At 32.3% G+C, this 26,325-nt stretch overlaps 1 protein-coding gene across 1 annotated transcript in view; it reads right to left on the reverse strand.

Annotated features, from left to right (window-relative positions):
- The window catches only part of LOC140432507 (protein phosphatase PTC7 homolog), a 91,915-nt gene extending 66,325 nt beyond the window's left edge, over positions 1-25,590 (reverse strand). The window contains exons 1-2 of the mRNA XM_072520431.1: positions 25,172-25,590; positions 16,652-16,831 (exon numbers count right to left, since the gene is read on the reverse strand). Of these exons, the coding sequence (XP_072376532.1) occupies positions 16,652-16,831; positions 25,172-25,397 (406 nt within the window). The 5' untranslated portion in view covers positions 25,398-25,590. The remainder of the gene's footprint in view (positions 1-16,651; positions 16,832-25,171) is intronic.
- Between the last annotated feature and the right edge of the window lie 735 nt (positions 25,591-26,325).

The raw sequence follows: 26,325 nt of genomic DNA on the forward strand, positions 1-26,325 counted from the left end.
AAGCTTTAAATGATTGACCACTCAGTAGACAACATTCGCCGCATTATTAGCGATTACGGTCAGAAATGTTGGACAAAACATCGAAAATTGGACCTCCAGATTACGTCAGAGCCAGCCGTGGCGGCCAAAAATCATATTTAAGTTATAATGCCAAAATATTATCTCTCGAATAAAGTCAATTTCAGGTCAATTTAAAAATGATTGATTGAAATGAATGAAATTGATTTATACTTTATTTTTTCAAAAGATTATTCTAGAGTGAGGTCAGCAAATCGTTGTCATGTGGCTTTAGTCCAGGAAAATAAGTTTTTCTCAGGGCATCTCATTGTTCAGGTATTTGACAAGTTTTTTTTAGATAATATGTATACCTACAGTAAACAAATCTATACGTTTTCTACAGACATTTCGGCGTGGTTTTTTAATTAACAATTTAGTGCAAGAAATGCGATTTTTTCGAATTTTCACTTACCATTAAAAAGGTATCTATTTATACTTAAATATAAATATTTAATCTATTAAGAAATAGAAAAAACTTCAAAATGGCGTATTATAAAAACGTTTAAATTAATTTGTTGCTCCAAAAAACAGCAAAATAAGGCAAAATATTAATTGTTTATAACTTCTGTAAAAATCCACTTACACTTTTGGGGGGGATTACAAGCATCACCAATGGGGGATTACAAGCACGGGCAAGCTTACTTGCAGAAAATCTTAGAAGAAGTAGGACTAGATAATAGTGATAGTAAATCAGTGTCATGCGACGATGAATCAGAGGAAGAGGAACAATACATTGAGGAGGTTATAAATCACGACAGTGAATCAGAACAGAAGATATCAGATAGATGAAACAGTCGCGGTTCGTCAGTCTGTTCGTCTTTTCTATATAGGTATGTTAACAAACTAGAATATGTATTAGCTAGTCATACTATACTCATACTCATATCGGAGAATGCTTAAGGTCCCGTGGACTGACCGAGACCGAGTCACAAATGAGGAGGTCCTCAGAAGAATGAATAAGAACCGAGAGGTACTGACCACCATCAAATCTCGAAAGTTACAGTTCTTCGGACATATTATGCGAAATGAATTAAGATATGCTCTCCTTCAAGCCATCCTGCAAGGAAAAATATTTGGAAAACGAGGTCCAGGAAGAAGAACATCTTGGATAAACAACCTCAGAATCTGGTTCAATACAACATCAGTGCAACTTTTCCGCGCTGCTGCAGATAAGATAAAGATTGACATGATGATCGTTAACATTCGTAACGGATAGGCACATCAAGAAGAAGAAGTCATACTAAATTTTTAAAGCCTCCAAAGCCAAGAACCACTAGAACAAGACAGGCTAGCATAATAATTCACTTACCAGGGCCTACAAAAATTACTAAAAATTTCAAAAACGCTGTCGAGATTTGGAACTATTTCTTGAATGGCACGATAATTAGTACCATTCTGGAAAATACAAATAAATACATAGCCTCCATTTAAGAAAACTATTGGCGAGAGCGAAATGCTAATCTCAATGATGAAATGGAAATCCGTGCTTTTATAGGACTCTTGTATTTATCTGGACTAGGTTACTGTAATCGTGCCAGCGGAGATCTTTGGAGGAGAGACGGTTATGGTATAGGAATTTTTTATCTTACGATGACTCTACAAAGGTTCCCATTTGTTCTTCGTTGCATTAGGTTTTATGATAAGGACATTCGTGCAGAGCGATCAAAAATTGACAAGCTAGCTCCCATTCGTGTGGTGTTTGACCAGTTCGTAAAACATTGTCAAAATGGTTATAATCATTCAGTATTTGTTACCATTGATGAGATAATCACTGCTTTCAGAGGGAAATGTTCGTTTCGTCAGTACATTCCCTCAAAACCTAGTAAATACGGACTTAAGATATTTGCAGTTTGGGATTCAAAAGTATTTTACAACAACCCTAGTAATGTGGTTTTAAGATTGTGCAAACACATTTTTGGTCACGCGTTAACTTGGCAATGGATAACTGGTTTACATCAGTTCCACTTATGGAAAAGTTGCTTCGGATTACAAAATAACTACAATTGGAACGCTAAGAAAAAATAAACCAGTCAAGTTTTCAAACCCCACTAAACGTCCAATCCATACAAGCATGTTTGGCTTTACAGAGGATATCACAATCGTTTCTTATATCCCAAAGCAACACAAAACTGTGATTTTAATATCAAGGATGCACCATCATGATGATATTGACATAAACAGTGGTGATAAATCTAAACCAGTAATAGTAACTACTTATAATTATACAAAAGGGGGTGTCGACGTCTAGATAAGTTGTGCGCTAGTAACAACTGCTCCCGCAATAGCAGAAGATGGCCCATGGTGGTATTCTAAACATTATTAGATGTTAAAGGAATCAATACTCGGGTGATATAAAGCAAACGGATTGGTTCATCCACATTTGAAAATGAGATCAGCTCTTGGACGAGCTGCTTCCGAGGACGCTGAAGCTGAGATTTATGGAAGTAACTCGAACCCTAATTACCAAGTAACGCACCGGAAAATCAAGAAATGCCATTACCTGCTGGAATGCTGGAATTCAAAATTGAAATTTCATGTCATAGGTTTTAAATATTGATATCTAACAATGGAAATTTTATTACAACTGGTCAATGAAAGTGATCAATTTTATTGATCTCACGAGAATCGTAAAAAATGGCAAAAATCGCGCCACGTTTATTTATTTTAACACCTTTATAAAAACTGAGTTTATTCTCGGCGAAATACAAAAACTGCATATGAAAGCTGCTCTCTTTGCCTTTAAAACGCATCTTGATTTTTGTCGATAGAACCTTTGGATCAAAAGATATCGAATTTTTACCGTCGAGCTGATACAAATTTTATTGAACATTGATTTCGCGCGCGTAACTGACTTGCAAAATCGACGGTCGCTTCAAACGTTGTTTCTAGGAGAACGGTTCATTCTACACAAAAATGCTTATAAACATTTTTGTTTAAAATTATCTCAGCTACATTTTTTATTTAAAACATTTTTTTCTACGATGTACAGATTCTTAGTAAATCGATTTTTTTTCGTTTTTACTCCTCTGCGAGGGGGTTTTAAGGAGAAGCCTAGGGGTAAAAGTGGTAAACTTTTTTGCATCTTTTTTGGGGTCCCAAAATTAATATTCTCTGCAAAATTCAGCTTGTTCGTATGATTTTAGGAGTCAACTCTCTGATAAAAAATTCAAATTTTTCATTATATTTTAATTGACCTTGTATTGTATAATGAAACTTTAAAATGAGACTAATTACGTTTTTAATTATTATACACAAATTAGCTGCACATTAAAAAAACCCTACTTTTTATCTAATCGTGCCAGAATAAATTTCTTTTCTTTTAAGTTCGTGCAAAAATTATCAGCTTTTCAAATATGTAAAAATATTTCGTCTACGAGTAATTGTTTAAATGTTATTCTAATTGTTTATAAGTTAAAAATAACAGTATCTTTACAAAAACAATTTTTGGTCGTAAAAATGATTTTTTAAAATTGTTTTAAAATTGGTGTGCATATTAAAACTCTTTAACTTTTACACGGTACCCGTAGAATTACCATATCTTCATTATTTTATGTCTTATGTTACTACAAAAAAATTACCCCTGGGATAAACAATTGAAATAACTTTCAAACTGATTGATGGATCGAGCTGAAATTTTAAGGGCACTACAAGTCTCATCTTTGCAAGTACCGGGTGGTTCAATAAGCCGATCTCTCGGCTATATATTAGAAACTATTCATGTTATAACTTTAGGAGAAAAAATTCCTTAGTAAAAGTGGCCAAGAGAAATCGCTGGAAATAACTTTCAAGTTTCTGGCTTAACCGCTAGGGGGCGTAACCTGTGAAGAAAAATTTGAAAACCAGTTTTTTTGTGAAATATGCCCAATTATACCAAGTGTTAAATAAGTAAACTAGAATAAGGCCTAAATTCCGCACAAAGTTGTTCAAGTTTTTTTTATTTTTTCAACTAAAGGGTTGGGGAGAGTGGGAAAGTATTTGTGGATAAATACCTATAACTTTGGTTTGGATCAACCAATTTTAACAAAATTAGTGTCATTAGAAAGAGTGTGGATGATTTAATTTACATCTACTATAAAACAATTGCATTTAGTTTTAATTGTCATGAGTAGAGGGTACTTTCGAATAGAAAAAATTAAAATTTGTTTTTCTTCAAAATGTTTAATTGAAACACCTATTAATTGTAAATTATAATGGAACTGGATTAAATTCATAACAAAATGGCGCAAACCGCATGTTGATAGCTTTTGTCGAACTCGAGATATGAATAAAAACGCATAAACATAAGTAAATATAGTATTGACTCACCCTTTATTATAACTTATACTATATTAAATATGGGAACGATCATACAAATATCTCGATCATTAAAACTTAATGTCCAATTAAATGTTTAAATTGTTTTCCATCGTTGTCCACACAAATATGTAATCTTTCGCGCGTAGACATAACAGCTGCTTTAATCTCACCTGTTGATATAATATTTATTGCGTTTGTAATGCTCTGTTTCATGTCGTCTCGCGTGGTTGGTCGAGTTTGGTACACTAAGTTCTTCAATCTTCCCCACAGATAAAAGTCCAGACATGTTAAGTCTGGAGATCTAGCTGGCCATGAAAATATACTTCCTCTTCCAATCCATTTATTTTGATAACTTGCATACAAATAATCTCGAACTCGCCTGGAAAAGTGCGCAGGACACCCGTCATGTTGTAATATCATATCTCTTCTTGTTTGTAAGGAAATATCTTCCAATAAAACAGGCAACTGATTTTCCAGAAATTCCAAATATGTTTCGCCATTTAAAGTTATATCAAAGAAATATGGACCTACGATCTTTCCATCAACTATACCACACCAAGACTCCATCTACCTTGAACCTGCACCTCATGTATCCAGTGCGGATTTTCTTCAGCCCAATAATGCATATTATGCAGATTAACACCACCCGCACTATTAAACGTAGCCTCGTCTGTCCACAAAATCTTTGACATGATATGCGGTTGTTCTTCTAGCAGACCTAACATCCAGTTGCAGTAATCCAGCCTTGCATTAAAATCTCTCTCATGTAAAGCTTGGTGAAGAACTACATAATAAGGATGCAGTCTAAAAAACAGAACAACAAATATTGGTGAAAAAGAAACCACTATATTTACTAAAACTCAAAAAATCTTGAAAAATCCACAATTGTTTCACAAGATAAATCGTGCATAAGTATTTTTAAGAAACGGATAAAAGTACTTGAACAACTTTGTGCAGAATTTAGGCCTCTTTCTAGTTTACTTATTTAACACTTGGTATAATTGGGCATATTTCCCAAAAAACTGGTTTTCAAAGTTTTCTTCATAGGTTACGCCCCCTAGCGGTTAACCCAGAAACTTGAAAGTTATTTCCAGCGATTTCTGTTGGTCACTTTTACTAAGGAATTTTTGTTTGGACCATCCGGTACATAATCACAAAAATATATAGCAACTCTAGATGCTACCTAAAGTCTTTACAGAGACTACGTCTCAGAGGCAACAACCCCAGTTTGGGAATCTTACGTTGCCATGAAGTGAATTATGTTTAAACCTTTTAACATCCTATAAAATTATCAGCAACAATATAATATAAAACCAATTTAATAACATTAAAGTGGATTGTACCCATATATTTAGTTGCTTCACACATACACATTGCAGCAGCACTGATGCTGGAATATTCATTAAAAAACGTTCTGTGATGTAGCCCGAAAGGGTTATTTTAAATAAATATCCTTTTTTTTTAGAGGATTTTTTACTTAAAATATTTGCAATTATAATCTGCCTTTTTATTTCTCCTGATGTATATTTATGAACTCTTTGACCTTCTAAGTTTTGGTCATTGGCGATAAGATCTGCGCTAACATTTCCAGCTCTCTTGTTTGTGCTAATCGGCATAAATTTGGTTTTATTTTATTTATATGTAATCCCTGACTTTTGGGCTTTGACCGTCTCGTCGCTGCGTAACTTTGGAATAAGCAGACAATGGTAAGAAATCGAATATTATTACGATAAATAGAGGAGGCCTACGTTCAGCATGTTAAAAAGACGGCCAATGATATTAAAGCAGGCTTTAAAATATAACTTAAATTCATTGCCGCACTAAAATAATTTAAGAAAAAATTATCGTATATTGTTGTTGGCTTAGACATATTTTATAAATAAAAACAGTATTTTGCAAACGACGAAAACAACATCTCATTAAAAGTCAGTGTTTTCGTTTCAAAAATAATCCAATTGCAAAATCTAAATATACACCTATGCTGCCGATCACACGATTTTGAGAATATTTTTCTCGCTTTTTGTCGGTGCACATGACTTTTGACGTCATAGTTTAGATCACAAGGTATTCTCTTTAAAATTTACATGCATAGCAGTGGCGGCGAACATATAAATTTACAAGAACGAATGAAAATAATTTTTTTCATGATTTATACATAATATAAACAATAAACAATAACGTTAAGTTCCACTAAATATTTTATTATTATCCACTTACATTATTTAGGTGTTTTAAAATCATTTATTATTTTATAAAATATGTTAAATAAATAAAACATGATGAGCTTTGTTATGATTGCTGTTCCAATTCCCACGGTTCATTCTACACACGCATCGTTAATCCGTCATGTGATTAATTACCCATTAAAATAAATATCTACTTCTTCTTTCTCATTATTTTTTGTGTCATGTCTTTTATACAATAAGGTCAAGACATACGCCAGTAATTCCAGCAATACTTGTGGGCTGTGTTTTAATAATTCGTTCGGTATACCTTGTGGCCCGCATGTTTTTTTAGATTGCGTATTGCATCATTGACTTTCTGCACTGTTATTTCATCATCTTCATTGTAATAGTGTTTGCGGTCTTGTTTCAGTCAGAACTTGTGAGTAATGTTCGATCCAATATATTTCTTCTATTAAATCTATTCTACTCACTTCTTTTCTGTTTATTCTCAGGTTTTTTACTGTTTTCCATGCTTCTCTTGATCTTGTTGGCCATATAGGTATTTGTTATAGTTACAGGTTATAGTGTATTTTTACCGCGATTTTACATATTCCTGGTTTTGCTGTAATTTATCTCATTAGTCCTTTAAGTGAAAATCCTTACGTTGTATTATAATTGATTACGAATATAATTGTATACGATTCATTGCATCTAATAAGAGTCCCATAGGTCGTCTATCTGTCTGTACGATAACTATTGAAGAAGTTTTAGATTCTTGAAATTTAATACATAGTATGTTAAGCTTTGCTCAAGTAAGAACTCTTAAGTAATTTGGAATCAAGAGGTCCAAAGGTCACCAAAGATATTCGGAATATAGGAGACGTAGAGTCATAATACTTGGTATAGAAGTAGTTCCTTTAGGACACAATTCCTAATACACAAATACACGGTCGATTTGGGAATACACGCTAAATTTGGAGTCAACGGTACAAAATTTACGAAAATATACGATATCGAATATCAATATTAGCGAATCGTATCAGTTTATTAATTTTATAATTATCATTATTTCCTGTCACTAATATTGTGTCACCTACAAAGCATATTTTCCTCTTTATGTTCTCGTTCCTTCATCCATTCTAATGTGTTTAGACTCTTTTTACTTCTTTTCAATACCCAATTAGAATTTCTTCAACCCTAAATATATATCTTATGTTCTATATTCTCTATATTTATTCCTAGGTGTGAATTTCCAGTTATTCTACGAAGTATCTCCATTTATGTTACCTTCAGCAGTGTTTTAGTTTTTTACGTTTCTGGTCTAGTTTCTGCAATGTATGTCATGATATGTCTTATAGTTGTCTTGAAGATTGTTGATTTGTTTGTCATGTTGTATCGTTTTGTATTTTAAGTTCATTCATGATAATTACACCATCAACTTTAAGCTGGTATCTCAATCTGTATTTTGTTTTAAAGAGGGAAATGAATTATTGAATGATTCTGCTGTTGTTGAAATTGTAAAAGCTGTTGCAGATTGTTTCCGTTGTACTGCACCTTCTACAAAGCATAAAATTTCCTCTAATTCATATCCTAATATTGTTCTGAAGCTATTTTCTTGTGGCATTTTAAAGTAATTACTATTTAAATGGGAATAGCCACAATTAAAGGTTAAAGTACGTTTATTGACGTTTCAATTTCCACTTCGGAAATCGTTCTCAAAATACAAACATTAGTAAATTAAACAATTTTTTTTTAAATTAAAGAAAAAAAACAAAACTTGTTTAATATATTAATGTTTGTATTTTGAGAACGATTTCCGAAGTGGAAATTGAAACGTCAATAAACCATTATGTTGCGTTCTGCACATACGATGACCTCAATATAACAATTGGGGTCATCCTGAAGGGGGAGAGAAGATATTTTGTTCAATCTAGAACACGCTGGTTTCCCCCTTTTTAGATTGGGTATGTATATTAAAATAAAAGAAATGAAATGAAACCAGTGGACTGTATAAAACTCTATTTTAACACGAAGTAAAAGCAATCATAAATATACATAACCCAATATACCTACAATTATAAATAAAGAAGAAATATATACAAACTTAAATATTAATCAATACGTAACGACACACAAAAAGAGAACCATAAACAAAACAAAACTGTCGATTGTATATATACCACGTTATAGATAGAAATAATAACCAAAAAAATAAAAAATATGAATATATATGTCATATAAAAACAAATTATTAAACTCAATGCAAAAGTATACTCATAATACACATTATGAGTTAATATTAGGTAATAAAATACACAACACTGTGATATATATACAAAAAGAATAGTGAAATTATTATAATATGAAAAATATACAAATCTACATAAAGGTAATGAAATGTTCTCAATCAAGTTCAATCGCGATCGCGGCACAACAGATAAAAGTTCGAAGCAAATATGACATCTATATACCAAGTAAACGTACTTGATATATGCAGCAACAAAATTATGGTGTATTGTAGCTTACCCCATAAATCACAGCACCAACCGCTATTACCAACGTCTTCATCGACGTACACCAGGAACCACAAAATTCATGCAACTTTTCTGCATCAAACCGACTTCCTCGGTCAAAGGACCGATGCAAAGTGGTAAGGTACTCTTCTTAACCCAAACGCACACACATGTGTGTGGTTTGAGAGATAAAACTCGACTCTGATTTTGACCGCAATGAAGTGTCTCGACGCGCTGATCTTAACTTCAAAAACACATATTCTTATCTGGCATATGGAACTCGTCCTTATCTCGCAGATGGCTCGTCTTGGAATGTTTAGCCCTTAAAACTGCTGTGCCCTTGTACACGCAAATCTCTTTTAAATATACTACGGGGAGAATCAAAACTAACACAAAAAAGTCTGTTCATATTACAAATGTTTATATATCGTTGCGAAACTGCAACAGTACTTTAACCTAATTGTAGCTTATTCCTATTTAAATAGTAATTAATTCATACCCTTCTATTTTCTTGACAAATCTCGTTTTAAGCTGATATCGTTTGAGTAAGTTCCTCGATTACCTTCCCTTGGATATTTTTTTTCGGGGGCCATTGTTATAAACCGGTCGTACATCAGCCGATTGGTTTATTTACATCTTCGAATTATTCTTCGGTCATGCAAACTACGGTTGACTGTTTCTCTCTCATAGAGTCTGCAAACAACCTCATTGTATGCAGGTATCCCTTAACTAGCGCGTGTCCAGTACGGAAGCCTGATATGATTGGTAGTTGATTCCGCCCTATGAGTTCACCTCTGTCCAATATAAAGTTTGCCATATGCTTGACCGGGCATACTTCAACAGTGATAGTTATTCACTGTTGAAGTATGCCCGGTATGCCCAGTCAAAATTAGTCCTTTCGTTGACGTATATTGCGTATGATCTGTCATCCTTACCTAATTCAAGATTGGAGAAACCTCTCTATACTCTGTTTTTTAACCAGGAGGAGTAAACTAAAAAGACAGATTCACACCCAAAAAAGTTACTAGAAAAGTTGCCAAATACATCTTCTTTTTTTTGTTGATTATCTCGGCCTTGCGGTAATCCAGTAATCAGTATCGGACACCTTCACACGTTGATTCTAACATAACTTTGATTGTTTATGTTTGAATAATAATTATTCGAATTAACTTCCAATATATATTATTTAGTATTTCTAATTACAATAAAAAAATGTTGGACTGTTATGAAGAAGTTGAAGAATTTTTAGAGTTTATTTATCACATTGTAGAAGAAAATCGCCCGGAACGTATACGAAAGCGATATATTCGTGATAAAATGATATCTAAAATCCAATGGAATTTTACAATATTACTGTTCCAGTCTGTCATACTATTCCAATACAAGCTAAAGTAATGTGCTAATAAAATTAGCACATTACTTTAGTAAGTCTTGATTTTAACAATAACTATTCTGCAAAACTATCCTGTTGCCTGTTTTATTTTTACTACCGTGGCTGTTATTTTTTGATTTGTTTATATATGGTTATAATGCATTGTTTCTCATTTGAAGATAAATAACCCAAATCTACACGGCGTTTTTTAAGTGGAGAGGAATAATTACCACTAGTACATGGCATGGAATCCATATTGTTATCTTAATAACACTAATATATCGCTAAATAGTTCTGAAAAGAACTGTTTTTATATAAATACAAACGAAATATCTAAAAATATAAGGAATAACGCAGAAAACACAAAAAATCGTCGATATTAATTTTGAATTTTAAAATTTCACAAATGTCATTAGTGTCAAAATGTCATAATTTAGTGGAGTAAACTTGCCTGCGGTTGGACCAATTACAAACAAGCATTACGGCGCGGAAAATTTGAATTACTCCTCCTGGTTAAAAAACAGACCATAGTAGTAGATAGGTAGCCATTTCAGCACACTTTTACCTTTGACCTCTGACGTCACGCGACCGCGACGACGTGATTACGCGGTGTTAAACTCGGTTCGCTATTCCCAGTCCGAACTGTCTAGTGCATTTAGTAATTATCTTTTTGCGAAGTTAGTTACTTTTTGACAGACTAAAAGTGGCTGGAAATTACTATACAACCAAGCACACGTGCTCACAGCCAATATTAATAGGAAACAAACTAAATAGTAAATAAAATAGAACTTTGCGAATTACCGACAATTAATATTTATTTATCTGCACCATATAATAAATGGTTATGTTAAATTATAACGACTAAAATATATTTTTTAAATATATACTATCCAAAATTTGATGAGTTTAGTATACACTTCCACTATTTAGAATAATTCTTCTTTTTTTTTAAGAAAGAAGTCTGCAATAGTAGGATACTTGAGCTATTAATACTGAGAAGTAGGAATTGTTGTGTTGTAGGTTTCCGACAATGAATCTGTCAAAATATGCCCGAGCTAAGCGAATGGAGTTTAGTATACATTAAATAGATAGTGATTATTATGAGGGGATGGAAGTTAAGCAGTGCACCTTTCTGTATATTGCTGTAGATTATGAGATATACTTTTTGCTTAAAGCTTACATAGCTTTATTTGATCGTATGTTAGCTCCACTTTATTTTAAAATAACGGCTCTAACTTTTAGAGAGCAAAATCATTTTCTCTTCACATTGTAATAATTCTTTAAGGTACAAAGGATTGTTCGTTTCAGAATTTCTTTTTATGTATAAAGCTTTCTTCACGATCTCACGGCATATTATAATTGTCATATATTTATCTATTTTCTTATTTATCCTAGTTCTTGTTCATCCTAACTTTCTACTTCTAGATATTTAGAATTTTTTACTTATTTTTAGCGACAGTGAGCTAGAGTCGCAACCTGAGATAAAATTTGTTTATTGCCATTTAAATTATCATAACTATCTTTTAGAGATAAAGTTTATGGAAAAATATAGTTTCTTCAGATGTCATTTTCGCATTTTCGTGGCTGTCTACGTAGTTTACTAATATATTGTGACGGTGTTAGTGTTCATATTTTATCTTCTTCTGCCTTTGATGCTTATTTGTTTCGAATATTGTAGCGATTATTTCCGCTACAATTCTATTGATTGATCTGTAATTTTAGAGGTATATTCTCCTAGTGAAATATAAATGTTTACATTTCTACCACCACTGTAAATGTCTGTATCCGACCCTTCCACGGTTTTAAATACGTCTATAAGGTGTAACCCTGCAGGCTGGGTTACGTATTTCCCTTGCTCCATAATTCTCGTGAGCAGAAGTCGACCTATACGTGAAAGTTCATCAGAAAAATTGATCTATGGCTGACACTTGAAAAATAATTGATAAAAACCTTTTTCAGTCACAAAAATTTTATTATTTTTTTTTGGATCAAATTCTGATAAACTATAATAGAGAAAACCAAAACAAACAAAATACATCAAACTTTATTAAAATCGACCGACTAGATACGGAGATTAGTAGTTTGCCACAATTTGGTATGTTATATATTATAGAATTTATTATCATAACTAAATTATAATAATTAAATTATATTTCCAATATCCTTTTAATAAAAAAATATAAACGTCGAACAAATTTGCTAGCTTCATTTAGATTTACACATTTAATAATAAAAGTTTCATATCGGCCCTTTTTTGTTCACTGGATTATTCTTATTGATTAATGTTTATTATAAACTATGTTCAAGAATAAATCTCGAAAATATAAATTATTGAACCATCATTATAAGTTTTATTTTAATGACCTATAAATAGGGCACTGTACTTAGCGTTAGAGGAAGAAGGCGAACCTCTTTAACTTCAGCTCCATTTAAGTTTTTAGAGCTGCCGTAAATAAAGTGAAAATTTCGATGTTGATAACACACCTTAGAGAGAAAACGGAACTTTAAGAGGGATTAGTCTCTATAATAGAAATTTATTATTCAAAATTACCCCACGATTTGATATAAACTACCATATTAAATAATTTCCATAAAAATCATGATCCAAATTCACTTTAATAGGTACGAATTTAACTAAAACAAATAGATTTCCTCTAACGCCTGACCTAGCGCTGCCACTGATCGGATTACGTTTATTTCATTTAATCTTTCCGTTCCAAGCCGACACCTAGTCACGTGAAATTATTATTACTGCAGTTATTTTTGTGACAATATAGATAATTTTTACACACAAGCCTACCTTTATGTAATTTTTTTAATTTCGCAAATGTTTGCTAAATTTAATTCACTTGCTGAAGTAAAACAAAACTTTCCATTTTTTTTGTAATCGGTATTTTTTTAAATTCGAGACTAAAAATACATGCAGAAAGAAATCTAAGGGATTACCAAAACGACTTTAGATCAGAAATATAGACAATGAACGCCATATACACAGTAGAAAAAATAATCCATTAAACTAAACAAAACACGTGATTTCAAAAGTGATTTCGATACAGCCATACAATTTATATGATCGAAGAACTAAAGCAGCTCGAGATACTAACGAAATTAACCCTTTAATCGGCAAGACCGTCTACAGACGGTCTTTACTCTAACCTAAGTATTTTTTTAATTACATGTGTAATCGAGCTGAACGACAAAACCGTTTGTAGGTACTGACAATACGAAACAAACGGTACCAGTTTGAACACTCTAGCTTTAGTTGATTTACAGTAGCTGGCATTTGTGTCAAGACATTCGTATGGTTGAGACGCTAAAATTATTTGTATTACGGGTAACAACAATGAATTTTAAAAAAGTACTTTCTAGTTTAGAAATAAACATGAAAATTGTTATGGTGAGTAGTTATTAGGTATATTTATTGATTTACTACTGTGTGTTGAGGAAATAAACAGTGGATTTGAAATATCGCGCATTTAATGAAGGCCGTCTGCAGACGGTCTTGTCGCTTAGTTGCTCGACGTTGCTGCTCATTTCTTATTAGCATGCATATTTTTGTTTTTATTTTACCTACTAAACCTGTGGTTATCGTTTTATTATGTAGAAAATGAAGGGTAAACATGGTGTAGACACTCTACTCTGAGTGAAGAAGAAGTAACAGACATTATGGAATCCTTTACGGATGAAGAATATGTTGATGACGTAGACAGTGATCCGAATTACAGTGTGATGAAATAACACCATAGGATGATGAGATGTTAACTCAGTGCATGCAAAACTTAGATTCAACCACTAAATTTGTACAGGCTGCAAACTTATCACTGAATATCAGTAGTACTTCACTCAGTTCGATCGATGCTACTCCAATAGTACAAACTTAGCGGCTATTGTAATTAGAGATGAATCTCCACCAACTACAGCAGCAGAAACAGTAGCATCGACATCAGAAGACACAACCATGGTAGCAACAACAGTAGATATGACAGTAATAGCAACAATATCAATAGCAACACCTGCATCTACATTCAAACCACCAAAGGGACCAACATCATTGTAACCGACTTTGGAAGTTTCCGGCCCGAGAGTAGTACCATCAGTAGGTGGCTTCACTTGAAGAGGTCTGTACATATTATGAATAAACAAAAATGAGATCTACTGATTATTTTTTCTTTCAGCGTTAAAAAATATTGCAAAGGTTTCACAGGAATGGAAGAATATTCTGTGGCGTCAACGTTTAATGTACTTACATGTAAACGAGGTTGTACAAATCATTTGAGAATATAACTCCCACATGGGAGGTGTAGACCTCATGGATTCATATATGGGTCAAAATGGAAGTATCAAAACAATGGACATGGCCACCAGAATTTTTTACCATCTACTGGAAATGGCGATTACCAATGTCTTCGGTCTTTATCGATGCGTAAATGTCGAGAAAAATCGGAATGTCTCCGAAGGTGAAAGACAAAGACATAACGACGCAACAATTTCGTTGGAAAATGGCTAAAGAGCTATGTGCTACTACTGAAAAACGTCCTGTTGGACGACCATCGTCCGTTCCACAGTCGTCTAGTAGTTCTGCCGCCGGTAGACCTGAATGGGAATCGTAAAAGCCGTGCAAACTGTGTATAAAGTCTGACACTCATTCCTTTTTCACCAAGTGCAACCTTTATTTCTCCAACAGGAAAGGTAAAAATTGCTTCACATAGTATCACACCAAAGTCTGATACCTTTTTGTTTATTTACTTGTAATTTTTTTTTCAATAAAAATATTAATTTCGTGCAACTAATAAATTATGGTGTTTTTATAAATTTTCCTTCTGAACGACAATACCGTCTGTAGACGGTCTACCATTTATTGAGCTGACGACCCCACACACACCCAATATCGCCAAACTGACCTTAGATTCATTTTTCCCACACCCAAATTACCCTAAAACCAAAATTCCTGAAACTTAAAATCTGCTATTTCTATCTTGCCAATTAAAGGGTTAATGAAACTGCTAACAGAGTCTCAAGCAGTCCCGGTGCAAGGGTATAAGGTGCAAAACTAGCATAGGCGCCCTTCGGTTTTTTTTTTAAATTTAACTATATTTAGTTAATCTTTTGACAATCTTACAAAATTTAGTATGTAACTAAATAAAAAATAACTTTAAAAACCTCAATATTATGCTTTTGGAATAATGTGAAACCACAATGTAATAAAATTACAGTATACTTACAAAATATAATTTTATTATTAGCTTATTAGATTAGTGCATTACGACTGGAATTGAAATCACATTTAAATATTTCCAATTATTTGGAAAAAAAATAACTTTTCTATTTTACTATTTTGTATAACATTAGCAGAAAAACAGCACATTTTGTGCGGCCCCCTAAAAGAGGCGCCTACCTGCAGTGCATCCCTTGCAGGCCCGTTATAGCAGGAACTGGTCTCAAGAATACTGTAAAGATTTAATGGATCAACCTCTAAAAATATTAAAATAAACACCAAACAAGGAGACTAAATCTCTCCGATACTATTGAAACTGATCTTAAACTGATCTTGAAAGCAATAGTCAGAAGAGTACAGCTCGTGAAGAAAAATATTATCATAAACTTCAAATAATGACATTATAAAGATGTTGTTTTGAAGCTATAAAATAAAATTAAATTATTAGAACAATTTTTCACCAAGTAACAAAAAAACAAAATTTGTTTAATTTACTAATGTTTGTAGTTTGAGAACGATTTCCGAAGTGGAAATTGAGACTTCAATAAACTTACTATAACCTTTAATTGTGGCTTATTCCCATTTAAATAGTAATTATTATAAAGATGATTTGATCATCATAGCAAGTATAAAGATGACACAAAAGCAATAGAAAAACTAGACAAAAAAAAACAACGATAGGCGAATAGAAACGAAGCATACGACGATAAGAAAAGAAAACACAATCACACAAAAATGCATGATTATACAGAGCTATACGTTTGAAGTAGTAACCACCTCTACCTTTACTTATAGAAATTATAATAGGAAAAACTGTAACGTGAACTTAAAATTGCAAATATTTTCTCATTAACCTGAAAAAAACTATCTATCCAAAATGGATGGACAAATCATCATCAAATATAAAGCATTCTATATAAAAAACTCAAACTCAAATTTACCTAACCGCTAATAAAATTGGACTCTTTAGTCCAATACGAAGAATAACGAAAAAATACACAAAAATACGATAATAAAATTAATTTAATCTTACCTAAGATAGCTTTCTTATGGTTTAGAAGTTCATAGTAACTCTTCGCTAACAGTTCTGAAGGGTTCGTGGGAGTAAAACGACCTAACCTAACTAATCTTTCACATGTTTTCATCAAGTGTAAGGAAAATTCACCGGGATCAATGCCATACGCCCTCCATCCCCCAACACCATCTGCCACACCTGAAATATAAAAATATTTTTTAACTTGAGTGGTCAAGATAAAAACAATCATCTAAATTAATTCAATGTTTTCTATTGTAGACCTCTTATATAAATATGTATTTCACAAATACCTTTTGGTCAGAATCTATTAACATGATGTAATCAAACAAAATATCCAATTTATTGGCGAATACTACTGTTATCATACGTGAAATCATAATACGAGATTATTTTCTAAACCTTTTTTGTAGTTTTTATCTCCCATCAGGCTCTATAGTAATAAAAAATGAAGAGTACGAAAATAAAATATGCAAACTTTTGCGAAAGAGGAGCACTAGCAAAACTCTCAACAAGTTGGTCATATTACCAGAAGAAAAAATATTACAGAAAGTATGCATAAATAGTTATCTTAAGAGCAAACGAGCTCCAATAAAAAGTATTGATCACAGTAAATTATCCTGCCAGATGACCGCTAACTAATGTAGTTTATTTATGAGCGTTGTGATCCTCTACGAAGAAAAAAACACATGGACAAAAAAATGGAATACCTATGTGTTCAATAAACTAATGAAATATGAAGCAGATACATTTTTTTGAGTTTAGAATTTCAGGCACCCTTTACATGTGCCTATTTTAATATGGCTACCGTGATCTCTGTTTCTCTGCCACTTGATTCTCCATACATCATGACAACATTTTCGTTACTTCTTACACGCCACATATCCTTATCATGAATGGCCCTGTAGATCTTTCTGAAAGTCATTCTCAACCACATAGTTTACCTCCACTCTCCCTTGTAAGAGTTCAAGTTCCAGAGAGTACTACTGGTTTTACTAAGTACTACTTTGACTTTTTATATTCTACTTAACAGCTGACTTTTGGGTATTTTATTTAATGTGAATAAACACCTACTATTGCTGCCTTTTTTCTTCTTAGATTGATCTATTTTCGCATAATAAGTATTTTAAACGGCAGTTTTTTAGGTATTTGGTTTTATAAACGTTCCTCTTCAACGTGTTCCAACCCTGTCTGGTAGATATAGTTATAACAATATTTTGATTGAAGGACCTTGTTCGCTGAGACTACTATCAAGGATTTTATTACTTGAAGGTGATCATTTGTTCCAAAGCCACTCCTAAATCCAGCTTGCTCTAGTGGTTGGTGAAAATCTAGCTTAGGTCCCAATCTGTTAGTAATTATTCACATAAAGAGCTTATATAAATGAGATTGCAAGCTAGTAGATCTGTAGTATCCAATTTCTGTTACATCTCAGTTTTTATGCAATATTATAAAAATGCACTAATCCATTTTTCTCGTGTAAATCCTCCAAGAGAGCAGGCATTATGAAAAGTGTTTAATAACTTTTATGAGGTATTTGCCTCCTAGTTTTATCACTTCACTTACAGTGCCATCTCCTCCAGATGCTTTGTTGTTCTTCATACCTTTTAAGGCTGATTCAATCTCCTCTTCGGTTATATCTGGACTTTCCACTAATCATTGATTGTGTATTACAGGGATTTCTACCTTTGCAATGTGATCATCTCGACTATATAATGTTCAATAGTTCTCTTCGATGATTTTCAGAATCTCTTGTTGTTCATATATAATATATCCTTGTTTCTTTTTAACTTATAAATATTCTTAATTCCTGTCTTCAACTTTTGTTTTAGAATTTTTAGGCTTTTGTTTTGTTCCATGGTATTAGTGTTATTTCTTAAGTGTTAAAATTCCTTTTGTTTTTTTAACGACTTTTGAAATGCGTTTCTTTAAATTCTTTAGCTCGACTATGTTCATAGCGGAGCATTAGCAAATATCAATAAGAGGAGCACTTTTCTTAGAATTAACAGAGAACGAATATTTATATAGTTCTTAATGATACTCTGATAAAAAACATGTTTTTAAAAATTTTTTGTATCCTATTTCATTAATGTAAACTTGTGAATCGATTAAATATCGCTCCATTATAAATAACCTATATACCTAATTAATTTTCTTAACATCTTTTAAAACATCCTGTTTGTTGATAAGAACATATCCTTGAAGTTGAAATTTCAAATATGTAATCGGAAATGTCAACTTTAAATAAGTTGTATCAATAAAAATGAAAGAAAGTTGTGAAATTGATTTAAAAACTAGGTAAATCACACATTTAGATTTTATCTACAAACAAATACTAAGTACCATCATATAGAAACTACTTGAGAAATTGAATCTTAAACAAATGTAAGTGACTGATTAAACAGTGTATGTATTTATAGATGAAATTCGTAAAGTAGTCAAGACTTTAACATCAACAGAAACATCAAATATCTTGAAGTTACTTCTAGTTACTAAGTACTAACGGAAATCAAAATGCTGTAATGTATCACCTATAAGACATATAGGTTACTGATAAAAAAAAAAGGTCCTGCAAAAAGTCAGTTTGAATGTATGCCACGATATGAAAAAAATTTTAGCAAATTTTTAAATAAGTATATTTTTACAAGAAAATGATAAAAGTAGTATATAACTACTTTTTTGATAGCTTTAATCCGTTTTGAAGCTGTTCAAATGCACAAAATTGCAAAAGATAAAAGTAGTATTTTCTATAATTTTCAATATTGTTCTGAAGCTATTTTCTTGTGGCATTTTAAATTAATTACTATTTAAATGGGAATACGCCACAACTAAAGGTTGAAATACGTTTATTGGCGTTTCAATTTCCACTTCGGAAATCCGAAGTGGAAATTGAAACGTCAATAAACGTATTTTAACCTTTAATTGTGGCTTATTTCCATTTAAATGGTAATTACTATAATTTTCAGTTCAGGGCCCTGATTCTAATTGAGATTTCGACTCAAAACATATGGCTGTGTTTTACGGACATTTGCTAGTTTTGGAGGAATTAGAGAGGTTAGATATCCGACGCTCATAACGGAGGATAAGAAGAATGTTACGGGATACTCAAAATTCTTTTTCACTAAGTGATGCTCAATTTAGGCAGCAATTCCGGCTTAATAAACAAGTTGCAAATTATTTAATAAGGGTATTAGAACCATATTTGGAAGAAGGTGTTTATGCCTCTAGGATACCCAAAATGTTTAGTGTTAGTATTACTAAGCTGCAGTAAATTTAAAAATATATTAGAATATAACCACTAAGTCAAATCTTAGTCGTTATAACTTAAGGATCTCCCACATCGCCTTTTTTTTTTCTTGCCATCTTCTCTTTCAATTCAAAATATAATTGAGAATGGCCAATATTTATGATTTAACAACTCAAACAAGAAAAAAAAGACGTTCACGTAACGTAAACAAAACTAACATTCAACAAGCATAGTGCAGCCAATAAACAACAGGGCCAACCTAAATTTTCAGCAGTGTCAAAATGATAAAGTAAATATCCCCAGTTTTAACTACAATCAAAATGAATGAGAAGCGACTGTCATGGCGTGGTCGCTTTTAAATTTCGACATCGAAATGAAATAGAATCAGGGCCCTGATTTTATCACTGTTTTGAATATTGAAATTAATATTCGCCCTAACATATCCTACACATGTACAACAGGTTTTAGGTCACCTTGTCGTGGGGTTCTTTTACTTTTGGTTTCATTCAGAAGGGAATTAGTTAATCATATTATTTTGTCCAAAAAGTCAAAATATTTTAATGTGTCAATCAATTTATGTCTGTTTATTGTGTCACATACTTGTCGAAAATTGATGAACAATTTGTTTAGTAACAGATTGAATTCAAATGAACTAGCCAGGATCTGTTTAATCGTAAAAATTTGATCTATTACTGATCTGTTTGCTCTAAAATCAGCTTGATATTCACCCAGGGTTTTCTTCAATGGCATTAATTCTATTTTCTTTACTTTTCAGTTTGCTACTTTCACAATATACAGGTTTAATTTATATACACATTAATAAACCAAGAGCTATGTACTATATAGTTAATGTATAAGTACTACATTAACAATGGTTTTTCAAAGTTTAAATCACACATTTTTACTTAAAAAATTTGTTTATATATATTTATATATATATTTATATATATCTATATATTTATATATAGTTTTGAGTTTCTTGAACCGTACTATATTTAATATAAAATAATTAGTTTTTCTTGGGTTTAGGTTCAATAAATTATATTGATGGTAAATTATATTGATAATGTGGAACTAGATTACATTTACCAAAATTATATCTTTTTGCCTTTAAAATACATTCCCATAAAAACAGGCACTGGCAAAGTAAGTACTTATATGTGCTTCCAATCTAAACAACACTTTGGAAAACAAATGTTCCTTCCTTTGATTTTATATAATATATTTGAAGCTGTATAATTGTTGATACACTTATTTGAATTATATTTGAATATAAATAATTCAAATAAACCAATTTACATAACTTACATTACATTATACAAAAGTAAGTGACAATACACTCTTTTATCCCAAATTACTATAAAATACAAATTATGTGCAATAATTCTCTACATGCTTTAAACTGAAGAACTAAGTCACAGCAGCTCTGAGAAAAAGGCATGTGATAGGTTTCTATGTTAGCAAGGATAATGTAATTTGTATTCAATAACAATGCAGACATTCCAGTTAATAAAATTTTGGGATCAAAAATATTTTGTTTTTTTTTGTGTTTGATTGCTGATGTTTGATATACTCTGTATGATTTGACCTTCAAGTGCCATTATTTATACATAGAATTACACATAAGATTTACAGATAACTTCCAAAATAAAAATTTAATTTTTCATATATGACTAGATCCAAAGTTCACAACTAATATTAATGTCGTAATATTTGTTTGTATTATTATATCAGTATGATTCTATACTAACTTATTTGTATACTTCCATACATTTGTTTACCTTTCTATACATTTGCAACTATGATAGCATGCAAATATTGCACAAATACTTAATTATAAATAGTTTTGGTTATGATATGGTAATTATTAATATTACATAAATTATAAAAAATAGATAATACATGTATCTTATCCTTATTTATTTCCACAGTTACATTAAATAGGAATAACAAATGAAAATAAACTATAGAAATAGTATATGCGCAACAAAAAACAGAGAAATCTATTTAAATTAAAGCCTAACAACACATTTCACAACAAAAATTGGGAAACATTAGCTAATTTAATTTCTACAAATTGGAAATATTAGCCAATAATGATATTGGTTATTTATGCACAAAGAAAGAGAGTAATTATTTCTGTTAACTATATAAGAAAATATTTGACATACAAAATCAAACATTGATCATACAAGGAATATCCCAAGAATGTTAGCCACCAGCTATATATTGTGCATATTTCTATGATTAACTTTTGAACAGCTAAAATAGTTTAAAGTTAGAGGACACTAACCGCTGACCAGACAGTTAGGCCTTTAACAGGTATTTAGGGAGGCCAAAAAAGTAATAAACATAATGACATAAAAATTTTTGGTATACAACTTGTTTGCACACAAAAACAGTGAATTCCTCTAGAAAAAAAACCTCGCTATCTGGAAGATATAATCTTGGTTAACAATATAAAGATGGTGGCTAAGATATAATGGCACTATAACAACTTAAGGAAGACAGAACTTACTCCCTTGTAATTACTATTTAAATGGGAATAAGCCACAATTAAAGGTTAAAGTAAGTTTATTGACGTTTCAATTTCTACTTCGGAAATTGTTCTCAAAATACAAACATTAGTAAATTGATGTTTAAGTAAATACAATTTACTAATGTTTGTATTTTGAGAAAGATTTCCGAAGTGGAAATTGAAACGTCAATAAACTTACTTTAACCTTTAATTGTGGCTTATTCCCATTTAAATAGTAATTATTTTAAAATGCCACAAGAAAATACCTTCAGAACAACATTAATCCCTTGTGATTGGAATACTCTGCACTATAGACAAGAAAGGAGAAATCCTCGAATATACCATGCCTACCACGCATGTTTCAGCATATGGCACCATATGCTGAAACATTAATTGGAAAATAATAGACTGGTTTCACAGGACAAATTGACAGAAGGCACTTTACAAACCTAATGGACGTAAGAAGTTACAGAGGCGCAAATATTGACTCAGACCATTTCATGGTAAGGGCCAAGTTACGACAAAGAATTTCCAATGCCAAGAAAGAAAGGGGCACTAGACAAGTAAAATATAATTTACATATGCTAAAAAATGAAAACAAAGAGAAACAGTTCCAGTCACATATAAAAGAAACCCTAGAACACACTTGAGCAGTCGACCAATCAAGCACGGAAATGTGGAACAACTGCAAGGAGGCTCTGAAATTAGCAGCCGAAAGCACATTGGGAATATCCCGAACCCAAGAAAGAAACGACTGGTTCGACCAAGACTACAAAAAAATAACAGATGAGAAGAACGAGACATTTAGGACCATGCAACAACGAAAAACTAGAACAACAATAGATAGATACAAAAACTTAAGGAGAGAGGAAAAACGCATACACCGAAAAAAGAAACGAGACTCGGAAAATGACATATTAGAACAGCTCGAAAGCCATATGAGTCAAGGAGAAACAAGAAAGTTCTATCATCAAATAAATATTATTAAAAAAGAATTCAAACCAAGAATCAACTATTGTAATGATAAGGAACGTAACTTACTTACCAACAAAGAGGATATCCTTTTACGATGGGTAGAGCACTTTCGAGAGTTGCTGGAAGGGGAACCTACTAACAATATAGAGCTGGAATATCGAAATGAGAAACTCGTGGAACCCCCCTCGGTAGATGAAGTGAAAATATCTATAGAAAAACTAAGGAACCATAGGTCCCCAGGTAGCGATGGCATCCCAGCAGAGTTATTTAAGCAAGGTGGAGAGCAGCTCACCAAGGTGATGCGAGAAATTGTTTGTAGAATTTGGTCTGAGGAGCAAATGCCTGAAGAATGGAGATTAGGCTTAATTTGCCCGTTACACAAAAAGGGAAACCAACTGGAATGCAATAATTACCGCGGAATTACTCTCCTAAATACAGCATACAAGATGTATGCTGTATAATATTTTGCACGAGAGATTAAAGCCTTATACTGAAATGTTTCTAGGAGAATATCATTCGGGATTCAGGCGTGGACGTTCAACCATTAACCAGATCTTTACACTACGACAGATCCTCAAAAAAGCGCAAGGTACACTAACACACCAAAGAACAAGGAGAATTATATAGTACATGATGAAGTAAAAATGCAGTAATCACAAGGAAGATAAAAACACTAACACAACAAAGAACAAGGAGAATTATATTATAGTACATGATACAGTAAAAAGATTCAAATATCTATCTAGACGTTGAAAGGGTCATGATAAAAAAGATTTTAACAGCGCAACCCATGGGAATGGGTTGCGCTGAGAAGACGGGGGAGAAGACGGGGTAGACCAAAGCTGAGGTGGATGGACGGGGTAACAGAAGATGCCGAGAAGATCGGAGTCGGCAACTGGAAAATGCAAGCGAGGGACAGAATAGAATGGCGTAGAAAGCTTGAGAAGGTCTAGGCCCTCTAAGGGCTGTAGCACCAAGATGATGATGATGATGACGTTGAAAGGGTTGACCTGATACCATTGGGACAGTGAAGTTGTTTTAAAGTTAACTTTCAACCTCTAGATAGATATTTGAAGCTATTTACTGTATTATGCACTATAATATAATTCTCCTTGTTCTTTGGTGTGTTAGTGTTTGTATCTTCCGTGTGATTACTGCATTTTTACTTTATCATGTACTAAATGATTGGTATCATATATCTGGAGTCTCCAAGGACCAACACCATTTTAATATTAAAATAACATTTATCCTTGAATCACATCACATATTATATGATTCACTGATCAGTTAAGTTTTTAATAACTTGAATCTCAAAGCTCTTATTATTTGACTTAAGTTATTAGACAAATAATTAATACTTCTATATATTGTCTCTACAATTAAATAACATCCAGTTTTTATAAATAAGGAAGCAAATACATAATTAGGTTTTAATAATAAACAGTTTTAACAAATAAAGAATTGAGTTTGGCCAACTTTACATGCTGAAACCAAAGAATTAAAATATCCTCTAATCTACTTTGTTGTAAAAGAATTGCTTCAATACAATATGACCTTGTGACAGGTAAAAAATACAGCCTAACCTCTAATTTATTAATTTATGTAATAAATCAATGAAGAACTATATAAAAAATAATTGATATTGATTACTTTAAATTCACTAATCTGCAATATCAACAATCATCTGCGTAATGTTTTGTTGTTGTGTAGATAAATAAACTATAACAATTTTAAAACGTCATAGGTGCTAAAGGTTAGGTTAGGATTTTCAGGATCTTACCCAGGACGTCCGCACTTTTGTATTTAGCTGTAAACCAGGCATCGTCACCGAATTGTCCTTTGATCAGTCTTTGAATTTTTCTCTCCTTAGAAAAGCCACACACAGCGGATATTAAATGTGGTTCAGTTTTCTTTTGGATATTGGGATCTGTTGCAGTTGATACATTTGCGATTCCATTCCAAATTGCTCTGGATAACAATCGTCCCGTAACTAATAAAGAGTGCATTATACGACACTAAATAACAAGAATATTATACACTCATTTTTACAGTTTTAATTTTGATAAGTTCACAGCACAACAAACACTATTAGGCTAATTCCATTCTTACAAATCAAATCACACGACTAGCACCTCTATCACACAAGACAATATCAACACGCAGCAGGGAACAAACTTACTAAACTAGTGAATAAAATACCCAATAAGCTGAAATCTAGTTAACGCTGGTCACAAAATTTTATTTCGCACCAAAGTTCTTTGCAGCGTTGCCACATATAGCTAGTAGGTATTGCTGTTTGAAAATTAAAATTTTAAATATAAATAGTAATTTTTATATTGCGTGTTTCCTAACAACTAATCTATTAAAATATTCCCAAATTGAGTGAAAGGATTATATAAACTTTATTGGTTTGCGCAAAGAATTTAGGTCGTTTAGGAATTGTTAGCAAATAATGACGAATTTGTAATCTATGAATAGTTTAAAGTTAAATTTAGAATTAAAAACCAAACTCAATAGCAGTAAACCCTAATTTCTTCGTAATCATCACAAATATTCACCATCATAATCATACTTACACTCCTTACACTCTCACGTATACCTAGGTACTACGCATAAGAAGCTGCGTCCAATTGGTCATCCGCATCTCTTCCATCATATCTTTGCCCTCTTTCACACCTTGTAGGCCCCCTCTGCTCGAGAGTTGTTTTACCTTTATTAGATAGTATTTTCATTCTTAATTTTCTAATACTGTTTTTTTCTTATACAGTCAAACCTTCCAATAGCGACCACTGTGACCAATGTACAAACCAGTATTCCAGTCCAATGGTCTACAGCAGAGGTTCCCAAACTGGGGGGCGCGAGCCCTCTGGGGGCGTGGGAACATGTCAGAGGGGGCGCGAGACAACTAAATTAAATTTAGGTAGTCTTTCTAAA

Source organism: Diabrotica undecimpunctata, chromosome 1 (genome assembly GCF_040954645.1).
Source record: "Diabrotica undecimpunctata isolate CICGRU chromosome 1, icDiaUnde3, whole genome shotgun sequence".
Lineage (NCBI taxonomy): Eukaryota > Metazoa > Arthropoda > Insecta > Coleoptera > Chrysomelidae > Diabrotica > Diabrotica undecimpunctata.